The sequence below is a fragment of the Hypomesus nipponensis genome, chromosome 17, assembly GCF_054491055.1.
Source record: "Hypomesus nipponensis isolate SF chromosome 17, ASM5449105v1, whole genome shotgun sequence".
Taxonomy (NCBI): domain Eukaryota; kingdom Metazoa; phylum Chordata; class Actinopteri; order Osmeriformes; family Osmeridae; genus Hypomesus; species Hypomesus nipponensis.
Window position 1 is genome coordinate 11,366,536 of NC_140377.1, and position 11,383 is coordinate 11,377,918.

The following is an 11,383-nucleotide window of genomic DNA, read 5'->3' on the forward strand; positions in this document are numbered from 1 at the left end:
TCAAGAGAGGTGTGCCATGATGACAGTGCTACATCAGATGTAGCAATACTGTATGACAAGCAACATCCGTTAGACAGGCAAGGATTGGACAGTGTTCTTACTATCGCTGCACTTTTTGTGTGAGCCGGTCACAGACATTTGCTAAGATTAACCCAAGCATGAATTATAAGCGCTACCATAACTGAATAATACATATATCAGTCTATGATCTCGGCTTTCCAATAGCTACAATTCAGTTCCCTACCCCCAACTTCATCTTACACAAACGTTTCCACATTGTCGGAGGAAAACCATACGGTTTTCATATGTATACCGGAGCCACCGGATCCATTTGAACACTGGAATACACCTGTGCGGGCAGAGAATGCATAGCCTCTGCTCAACTGCAGCCTTGCGTCCTCACCCTCTGTCCCGCCCGAGACTACAGCCCTTTCCGCCCATCCATTTGTAAAACGGAGCTGATATTGGTGTTGCTTGTAGTCTTGTCCACGGTATTTTGTTACGCGTTGAAGGCAGCCACTTGTTTATGTCCCTTCTGTGCGTGCGGTCCCACACGTTAAGCAAGCGATCAGTTCTTTTAAGACAACCCTCCAAATTCCACTGCTTCCGGGATGGCAATATCTTCACAGACCAGTATGGATTAGATTTGGAAATATGAAAAGCTTTCGGAGTGTATAGATGTTTTACCTAATTTTGTTCAAAAACTTTATAGGACCGAAAAAGCTTTGTAGATAAAGCTAAACAAAACATGATAGAATGACAAACCATACGTTAACCTTTTAAATAAGACATGACGTTTTAGAGGTCAATGCTGAAAGCTTGAATGCAGTTGGTTTATCCAGAACTCACATGCGCATCATCAGGACCAACGTTGCCAGAGTCAGTGTAGTAGCCTACGGCTGATCTCAGGATAATGTATTTATAATCCAATGACTGATTTTAGCGGATGTTTTGAATTCAAGTTCGAAACATTTGTCCACACAAGGCTTTCGGGTTTACTGCGCACGTGTGCAGTAACTTGCGTTGCTGATTTAATTACTGAAAAGATAGAAACAATATCTCACATAGTAGTCCATTTATTTTAGATAAGAAATACAAATATAAGAAATCCTGTGATAAATATAGTTATTCTACGATGCAAGTTAATCGGGGTACCACAAGTCAAGATAATGTTGGTAATGCATATCAAACTTGTGTGAGCATTAGCAATTGACAACTTTATTACAAAGCTGTCCAAAATTACGAGATTAACAAAAAATATTGGTACTACATCAAATTAGTTAGTTTGAGTAGATAAAATGAGATGACCATCCTAAATCTAAATGGTATCCTGAAAGTAGGCTTTGTAGCAAGGCTTCTCTGAGCCCGTTTGTCAAAAATCAGTCTGTAACAATGACGAAATGGAAAAGATGAATTCAGTTTTACTGTAGCATATCCATATATACACTGTACACTACAATCGTGTTTCATATAGACACTTTCAATGCAATAGAAATGTAATTTACATCAAAACAATGATCCCTGAAACAAATGAAGGAAACAGTGATCTCTGAAACAAACAGTCTTCTTTTAAGAGCAGCAGTGAACAAGGATTGAGAGGTGAGGGTATAGCTAAGCAAGAAGAATTCCGAAACAGAACCTCTGGATTCCAAAAGGCTACTACGTAATGCAGTCCACTGGGTTATAGAGTCCACTGGATTGTAAAAACCTCAGACATGGGTAGAGCAAGATGGGTCACAGTCAGAACCTACAGAGAGACAAAAGGTAGTAAAACAGAAGTCGATCAGGCAGCCAAAATTAACCTGAAAGATCCACAATAATCAGAAAATCATATTTAAAATGTAAAAAATGATAAAATCAAATTGTATTTATATTGCCCTTTTTAGAAGCACGTAAACCCTTGAGTACAGCTGTTAGGACAGCAAGGCAAATAAGGTGAGACATGTCTATATAAAGAAGGAATGGCAGTGTGGGGATCAAAGTAAAAAAAAATGTATCTTGGGTTTTCCTGGGAGTTTTTCCTCGTCTTCCTTGAGAGTTTAGGTGCAGTTCTTTGGCCGTATGTAAAGCCCTATGTGGCATTGCATGTAAAAAGGGCTATTGATTAGATCAATCACCTTGTTGTCTGAGTAGTACGTGAAGTCCATGACCTTCTCCCCGTTGGCCCACACGCTGCGGGGTGGAAGGAGCACTCCGAACACCCGCATCCCCCCCAGCACCAGACCATCCAGACCTCCGTTCAGCTTCAGGGGGTCGCTCACTACCTGGGACTGCCAGCAGATGTCAAAGGTCACCCACAAGCAAAAAAAGGGAGGGGGATCCTCTTGGACACATTCTTCAACCCTAGTCCCCCCCATCCTGTATGTTTTAGATGTTTCCCTGCTCCAACACAACTGATTCAAATGACTGGGTCATTAACAGGCTTCTGCAGGAAACATCTAAAACATACAGGACAGTGGGCCCTAAGGACCAGGGTTAAAGACAAATGCTCTAAGCAGTATCTGCACTGCATATACAATACTTACTTAATTTAAATTTAAAAGCCCAATACAATGTATAGATTCATGCTTGTATTCTGTCCTTAACTCTTTTAAAGGTAGCATGCACTTATCTGGTCAAATTGTGTCCAAATGAGAATCATAATATCATCAATCACCCACAAGTTGTATCACACTGACCTCTAAGAACACTAAGATTTTGATCTCTTTCCACTGAATACACTGACTCACACAGTCTCAGTCTCATACCTGCCCAGCGATGAAGATGACATAGGAGTAGTCTCCCTTCTCAAAGGTGTCCAGGCTGTCCCCATCGTCCCAGAACAGGTCGCCCCATGCCCAGCCTCTCGCACACAGCGCCACCGTCAGGAGGAATGGGTTATTGCGTGAAGCTGAAGTGGTCAATGCTGGTTCCTGTGACAGCAGGTTTTTACACAATCACTTATCAAATCATCTTTTTTTTAAATATATAAATAAATGTTTTAGTTGTGAATATGCAGCAGAATCAGTAGGTTAGCGTCATCAGCAGTAAACATCAGACTACTGGCGGTGGTAAAGCAGAAAGCCTCTCCAGCCCTTGCACCTGCTGTGGGATGATGTGTCCCTCCCTCACGTGGACTTGGATGGTGTCTAGCGGAGCTGGGAGGAGCAGGTACTGGCCTCGGCTGTAGAATGGCTGGCCCTTCACAGGAACAATGAGATGATAATAAAAATAAGCTTGCATGGAATTTCTTTACCATTTATTCTTTGCAAAATAGAAAGTGCTCTCTGTTAGGACGATGGCATTTGTGGAGGACTCAACACCCCACCCAAACCAGATGAATGAGAGGGATGATATCTACATTGTGCAGACTGTACCAAGTCCCTGGGGGGAGATAAGCAGCCAGCTCCTCTGCTCCCTGCTCCAACACTGGGCTGATGAGAAGAGAACTCCCCCACAGAAACTGTCTGTCGATGGTTTGGCTGTTCGGGTCAGAGGGGAACCTGGGAGTTTCATGATAGTGGATTACAGAGGTTTTCTGACATAATTTTGCAGACGGGAATTGAATTGGAGAGGGCAAGTGAGGCGAGGAGGAGAGGAGGCGAGAAGAGAGGCGAGAGGAGATACATACTCGAGGAAGAGAGGCCTGGCCACGGTGTCTGCAGAGGTGTGAGCGTGGTGGAAGAGGGTGTAGAGGAAGGGCAGGAGAGAGTAACGCAGCATGACTGCACTCCGCATAGCTGCCTGGGCCTTCTGCCCAAACACATAGGGCTCCTGGGGCTGACACACACCAACACAGGCACACAGGCTAGAGTTACTTCTGTTCATTATTCATAGTGCTACCTCTATTCATAACACATAGACCATTACATGGACACAGAGAAAACACATTGGCCTATTCTACAATTGATCACTTACAGGCTTATACATTGCTATGCAGAAAAGGTGTGAAGTAACTGCAAAATACATTTATACAACTATGATTGCTGCTAAAAAGATCACAGCTTTTTCAAGATCAAGGCGCGCGCACACACACGCACGCACGCACGCACGCACGCACGCACGCACACACACACACACACACACACACACACACACACACACACACACACAGGTGCATGTCTTACAGCGTTGGGCTTGTCGTTGTGGTTTCTCATGAAGGGGTAGAACGCTCCCAGCTGCATCCAGCGCACACACAGCTCCTCCGTGGTGTCCCCCCCAAACCCACACACGTCGGCACCTGCCAGGGGCACTCCAAACAGGCCAAACAGCAGCACCGCTGGGGGGGAACAAAGGAGAACATCCATGCCACCATTCAATGACCAGTCATTTTATGTACTTGTTAAGGAACTCGTCACTCGTGCCATTTATGACTATGGGAAAGTATCTATAACAGCTTGATAAACAATACTATTCCACTGGTCGAATATTGTGCCTGTCTAGGGCAGTATACTCCACGTCGATGATAATGTAACTGTGTGATAATGTAGGTGCACTGCCAGAGGGGGGGTTGGGACAGGTCCTGTTCTAACCTGGAATGGAGAACCGGAGCTGTTCCCAGTCACTTTGCACGTCCCCAGTCCACACTCCAGAGAATTGGCCAATACCAGGGAAGGAGGAGCGGGACAGGACGAAGGGTCGCGCCCCGCGCACCCTCACCAGGGCACTGGAACATTAAGGGTTATTCAGTTTGAATATATAATTGGGGCATTGTTCATGCTTTATTGGACAATTTATAGTAAAGTGTGACAGGCAGGGCAGGGAAGACATGCAGCACAGGGCCAATGCCTGATTCAACCCCAGGCCGCTCTGGTAAGAGCTTAGCCTACATGGTACGCACACTTACACAGTGAGCTACTGGAGTGCCCAGGTCATTCAGTTTAATGATTAAAATTGCCCATGGTTTAACATGCTAAAACATATCCAGTTTTCTGTTTCATCTAGGTTAATATAATCCTAATATAGCCATCAAGTACCCAGATACCGCAAATACTATTTCTTGTCAGGGGCCCGATTCTTTTTGTGCAGTCTTTCAAAGTTGTGCCATCATCTCTGCAGTGTAATATCTCACTCCGACCTGTGGGTGGCACTAGCTTCGCTCAGGCCGTAGAGGTTGTGAAGGTTGTAGTGGGAGGACAGGTTCTGCAGTGCTGACATGCAGAGAGTGCCTGAGTTCAGCTTGCCTCCAACCACCCCTGTTTATGAAGAAGAAACAATATTATGGTAAGTGGCAGTAACAATAAAACAAATTCATATCCCACTCAGAGTTTATCCAATTGAAGATGTTTTGGATGATGAAAAAAGGAGAGTAAAGATTGTTTCTTAAAATTGGGTCAGCTAGTAACGGTAGCACACTAACTTGGCACGAAGGGGGGGCTTTCCAGATCACTGTCAGGGCATCCCTCTACTGAGCCTGGCACAAAACTGGCTGGCTCATTCATATCCTGGGGAAAGTGGCATGACAGAATAGGTTGCGGTTTTGTAGTTTTAGAAGAACAGAGGGTACACACATGTATGTACACACTCAACCTGGTAACTTACAATCCACAGGCCGTCAACAAGGACCCTGGAGTGGAACTCTCTGATGCAGTCCTCCCACCACAAAACTGTCTCCGGGTTGGTGAAGTCTGGGAAAGCTGTCGGGCCAGGCCACACCTTAACACATGCACACAACAAGTCAGAGACATTGAGACAAACACACATTCAGACACACACTAGCAGACATTACCAAGCCACATGCTACACACAGGGACTCATTTAAAAACCATGAGATTTAAGAGCTAGCTGACCTTCCCTATGAGGGTCTGACCGGTGGCGTTCCTGATGAAGACTCCTCTCCTCTGGCCCTCGTCAAAGGGCGGGTAGGTACCGGCAGGGCTACTGCTACTGATGCCTGGATCCTGGTAGGAGGAACCATGACACTCAGGTGGAGTGGTACAACTGTTCACGTGCAATCATCAAGCTTCTGCTGCTCTCTGCTGGTTGACAAATGGAACATGAGTTTCAGTTGTAGGAAAAATGCAGGACTAAAATCAGTGGCAATTTCCTTAGGATAAGGGAATATGATGTGTAATGTGCATTTTCTTTGAGTTATATTTCTAAATGCAGGACTGAAATCAGTGGCAATTTCATTATGATAAGGGAAATGTCGTTTCCTTTGCATTTCTTGAATACATTCACACTTTTCTACTGCACGGCTTTTAGTAGAAGTCTGTGAATGTATTGTGTACCATTTACTATATGAGAGAACCCCATCTCTCACCAGGATGAGAATGTACTTCATTCCCTTCTGATGCAGCTCCTCCACCATCTCTGGAAGATCCCCGAAACGGCGGGGGTCAAAGGTGAACACCCTGCGCTTGTCTGCGTAATCCAGGTCATTCCACTGCACGTCCTGACCACAACAACACCCAACCACCCCAAACCTGAAGGTCAAGAAGGCTTGCATGCTAATTCAAACATAACTATGATATGGTTGTGCTACTACAACAGAAGAAGAGTATCCAATGGCAGCAAGCTAATGCAGTATTCTTTCGCTGAAGTTAACCTAAATGATAGCTGATGATAGAAAGGATAGCACTTGCTATTAACCCCTAGAGTAGTTACCAGGGGGAAGTTGGCTTGGTGCATGCGTCTGACCACTTCCCTGGTGGCGTTTGTGGATGAGTAACCCCAGCGACACAGGTGGAACCCCAGGGCCCAGTAAGGAGGCATCAAAGGATAACCTGAGGCAGGAGAGTAGGTTTGTTTTCAAATGTGGGTGGGATGAAAGCTTTATTGAATAGCTGAGGATTCATCCATTAAATACATTTTTTTGTAATGAAAGAGTTTGTGTGCGTGGGGGGGACAGATTAGCCATTTTCAAAAAGTGCGTGGGACATGTCTAATGAAACCTACATTTTAACGACAAAGTATACCTACAAATGCTATAATGATACCTACGTCCCTGACCAAAGGTAAAAGGGGGAAGACGCAGTCGACTAGCTGCCTTTCCTTGTCTCCCCCACTTCTGTCCAGAGAGATGGATGCTTCTTTTGCCTGTGTCCACACTCATTTTTTCCCTGAATCCCTATTCTAAAACCACACAGCGGTCACCAATATCAGCTAGACCAGTGATTTTAAAAGGCCCCATCACACCATAATGTTCTGGTCAACGTTCTCTGAACATTCTAATCGTTCAATTTTGAGCGTTCTAGGGCGAGGTGGACACATCTGGCATGTGACTAATGTGTGACTAAGCGTTGGACTGATGCATGACTAGCGTGGGACTGACGCATGAGGAGCGTGTAACAGCGACCAAGTAAGACAAAGTAGCGCTGTGTGCGCTAGGGGTCCGTTCAGTGTTGTTGACAGGCCGCCAGTGACTTGTTCACTGCAAAGCAAACGGTGAAAACAACCAAGTAACGCTAGGGTAACGACTGACTAACGATAGCCAAACCCGTGCAACATTAAACTTTCCACAAACGTTCAGCGTTATCCAGCAGTAAAAATTAAATGTTGAAGAACGCTGGTCTCCATGAGAACTTTTGTGCATGTTCAAAACTTTTTTTTGTGTTTTCCGCTGATCAACGACGATTACCGACGATTACCAGCGTCTACACAACGCTCTTCTGGCGCTATACCAGCGACCATGGACGATTACCAACGTTTCCTCTAACGTCATAGAACGTTGACCAGAACCTTAAGGTGTGACGGGGCCTTGACAAAGCCAAAGGAGGGCCACAATTTAGATTCAAACAAATTACATCGTCCACTAGATATCATTTTGCCTCAAAATAAATTGTTGTCAGGTACTTTGCATTGGTCATTTAGGCCTATGTCAATGTTTACTTCAGTCCAAGCTTATGGGTTAATCTACCTATAACTTGAAGGTACTGTTGGACCACACTCTGAGGATCTGGTCCCAGGAACACATAGAGGTCCAGGATCCCGCCAACAGTTACCCAGGTAAGAGCAGGAGTGGGCTGTAATACCACCTCTGCAAAGTAACAGAGAAGTCAATAAACGAGTTATAAAACACACAGACAGGTGTGTGTGTGTATTGTTGACATTTCTACTACCCATGGCGTTGCTGTTGAGCAGGAAGACTCCGTGAGCCAGACCATCTTTCTCCTGTACCATGTAGAAGGGGTGGGACCCATACAGGTTGGCATCACTCTGGCAGAAGAGATCTGGCATTAACCAGTTGTGCAGATGAAAGCCTTTTGGGGGCGTCACGTTCTAATCCAAACAAATAGACTTGTCCTACTCAAAGCGTTTAAATGACAAGCTGTTCATTCCTGGAACATATCTGAGCCACAGGGGATACACATATTGGGGGGGGGAGCTTACATGTGGTGCCATGTCCCTGTTCCACAGGGTGAAGGAGGTCCAGTTGAGTTCCAGGTTCAGGAGAGTGTAGTGCTCCCCAAGCCCAGACACCAGGCCCGAGGCCAGGGACGTGGAGAGCTGCAGGTACTGGTCAGCAAACAACAACGGAGCCACTGTGGTGTTCACACTGAGACACACAGCACAAGGGGTTGTTAGGGGGTACGTTGTGGAAGGTCTGCCTGTTACAGTTTTAAGTCATGATGAAGGCAGGATTGGTTATTCCATGCTCAGGAATGGTCTTGTAATTCAGGATTGAGAATGAGGCTGTCAGGTAGGCAGACCGACAGAGGTCTACACAGACATGCACAGAAACGGCCAGCCTGCCTGCCTGTCTGCAGATCGAAAGGCAGACTGACATGTAGAGACAGGAGGGTCTTCACAGACACTTATGACTACTCACATGACCCGGCCATTAGACTTGCGGCGCACAATGAAGCCGAAAGGGTCAGGCTGGAATTCAGTGATGTAGAGGGGGTCCTGGGGGTCGGCACCTCTGCTGGCGTGGCCAGGGCCCAGTGGAACCTCATATCGCTGAGTAAATGGATCCTTCAACTACAGAAGGGGTAACCATAAGGTTATCAATTATCCATTGCATATTTTAAGCACCCAGACTGCCACCTACATATCGCGACCTGAGTGAGCATAATTTTCCCTCATGGCTTTCAGAGGCATTGTATTGGTGACTGCAGATTAACCAGAATACCAGTCCGGCCCTATTCTTTTTACACAGGAAGGCCTGATTAAGTACACATCTAACTGGAGAAAATTGAGCCAGACTCACAGTGAGGTGCAGCCTTCCTGCGGTCTCTTCCAACACCTCCAATCTAAGAGTGGGGATGTCCTTGGGAAGGTAGGAGGGAGTGGACCTCTTCAGAGTGGCAGCCAGGCCCCTGGAGGTGGGGGTGAGGGGCCCCATTCTGTACCCACTGTAGGATGAGGGGTAGAAGCACCAAGGGGCTCCCGGCACTGCATGTGGAATAGGGGCATAGCAGCAACTTCTTTCCTCACACTCTGTCTGGCTCAAGACCCGGTCTCTGGCACAGTTAAATCGGCTTTCCAAAGGCAAGCTGCATTCAGATTCACTGGGTTTGCTGAACCTGGCGATGAGTGAGGCTTCTTTGGACAATGTGGGAACGGGTGTTTGATGCTGAGGCCTAGCCACTCTTTTTGTTGTCTCTGGATTCTCTAAACTGCTTCTATCTATCACATGAACAGGTGTTTTCTTACACTGTTCTTCTGTTAACATCATCACAGAGGCTTGTTGATGGAAGCACAGGCTTAGATAACAGATCAACAAAGCCAGCATTAACGACACTGATAGACGGGTGGTGAGACGGCTAATCAAACCCATACTTGTAAGTCAAACTGTACTGTAGTCGTTTGCTGGCGTTGACGAGTTGAATAGTTTGAACATTCTCCAGTAACGTAAACTAGATAGACAAGGTAGATATCGTGACACAAACTACACATCACTAGGTAGATATTACTAAACAGCAGGTTTTCATGTAATTTCCCTCTCCTCGGTTATGCATAAACAGACGGCAGAATCTCCGAAGTTACTACTACTACTACTACTACTAACAGACATTTACATATCTTCGCAAAAAGAGCACGGGCCAGTGCGGAATTTAACTAGATTTTGAGGTAGCTAGCCATACCTCCTGAAAAAAGCATGTTAGATAGCAAACTACAAAGTTAATAAATAGCTGACTAGCTAACAAAATTCACATTTATACGGCAAGTCAGTTGAGACAAACGGAACCCACGTTCGTTTTTTTTCATGTGGCCCTGTCAAGTTACGACCAGAGAATGTCTAATATAGAGAGAACTGCCACTCTCGGGAAACTTCCGGGTTCTGAACTGGTTTAAATTCCATGTGAGGGCGCTAACGAGCGAGTGCAGAATGAATGGAGGTCTATGGAGCGGTACCCCTCAAAATCCACTTTTCTCAGGATATAATTTTTTGTCCAGTAATTTGAATTCTGAATTCGAAAGGGGAGGCCAAAAAAATACACACTGCCGGGTTTTAGATTTTTTGAAAGTCGCCTTTCTGTTCTAAAAAGCTTTTGAAAATGTCATTGACGTCATACACATCGTGTACACACGACCAGAGCTACTGCTTGACGGCAAGCTCTGGTCACTTACTTTTTTCTCTCAGGGCATGGACAACACAGCTGACAGGTTAGGCTCTCCCTGTCAATACACATGCTTGAAAGAGTTTTGGCTTGCTAATGTTGTTGCTAATGTTGCTAATGCTCCGACATTCTGATTCCGCTTCGGATGCCATCAAGCGGGAGCTCTGGTCGTATCAGTCCTTTACTAACCAATCAGCATTCAGTAGCAGAATGCTAATGTGTTATGGGCAACAACGACTCACCATGTAAGAAATCAAAAGGACATAAGTACTCGTTCATTCAATTTTCGACCTATAATCCATGTTGAACGTGCACAAACTACAATCAAATCGGAGATTTTTCAACGACAATCATTTACATTTACATTTTACATTTATTCATTTAGCAGACGCTTTTATCCAAAGCGACTTCCAAGAGAGAGCTTTACAAAAGAGCATAGGTCACTGATCATAACAACGAGATAGTCCCAAACATTGCAAGCAGCCAAAACATGAAGCATACATTGTGAAAAAGCTAAACAAGTGCCAAAAAGGGAAGACCCATAAGAGCATGTAGTTATACAAGTTACAAATTAAAACAACACGAACCACAAAAGTGCAGGACTGTACCTGTAAAAGAACAATCAACAGTAAAATATTACACAGCAAGTACAAGACTTAACTTCGTTATATCTAACCTACAATAGCAACAAGTCACTCAATAAGAGTCATAGTGATCCTGGAGGAAACTAACAAGTCCAGCCAAGCATTCTTAAGTGCCGTTGTACAATCAGGCGAAAGAGACAAATTTAGCCGTTTAGCTCCATAGACTCCCATTCAACATGCACTCGCTCGCGATCACCCCCAGTGGAACTCTGGTGGAACTGCAGCCAAATTCGGTACAATGGGGTTTAATAGGGA

At 45.2% G+C, this 11,383-nt stretch overlaps 1 protein-coding gene across 4 annotated transcripts; it reads right to left on the reverse strand.

Moving 5' to 3' along the window:
* Positions 1–1,060: 1,060 nt before the first annotated feature.
* gaa (alpha glucosidase) lies at positions 1,061–10,233 on the reverse strand. Of its 4 annotated transcripts, none has more exons than XM_084678106.1 (19): positions 9,131–10,198; positions 8,750–8,901; positions 8,311–8,476; positions 8,040–8,136; positions 7,838–7,957; positions 6,586–6,704; positions 6,242–6,373; positions 5,769–5,879; positions 5,521–5,634; positions 5,339–5,423; positions 5,057–5,174; positions 4,512–4,645; positions 4,107–4,258; positions 3,611–3,759; positions 3,341–3,461; positions 3,082–3,180; positions 2,748–2,912; positions 2,118–2,270; positions 1,061–1,747 (listed from the first exon to the last, which is right to left on the reverse strand). In XM_084678106.1, exons 1-19 carry the CDS (start codon positions 9,698–9,700, stop codon positions 1,682–1,684), a joined length of 2,823 nt encoding a protein of 940 aa, XP_084534232.1. In that variant the 5' UTR covers positions 9,701–10,198; the 3' UTR covers positions 1,061–1,681. The 4 variants fall into 4 exon arrangements, with proteins under 4 accessions (XP_084534232.1, XP_084534231.1, XP_084534234.1 ...); XM_084678105.1 differs by having other exon boundaries at positions 3,341–3,482; positions 9,131–10,197; XM_084678108.1 differs by lacking the exons at positions 1,061–1,747; positions 2,118–2,270 and having other exon boundaries at positions 2,778–2,912; positions 3,357–3,461; positions 9,131–10,233.
* Between the last annotated feature and the right edge of the window lie 1,150 nt (positions 10,234–11,383).

Coding starts and splice junctions, on each gene's coding strand:
- gaa (XM_084678105.1), bottom strand. CDS start 9,700: ATGGGTTTGATTAGCCGTCTCACCACCCGTCTATCAGTGTCGTTAATG. Junction 7,958..8,039: donor GCTCAACAGCAACGCCATGG/GTAGTAGAAATG, acceptor GTTACTTTGCAG/AGGTGGTATTACAGCCCACT. Junction 1,748..2,117: donor CGTACTACTCAGACAACAAG/GTGATTGATCTA, acceptor GTCTCTCTGTAG/GTTCTGACTGTGACCCATCT.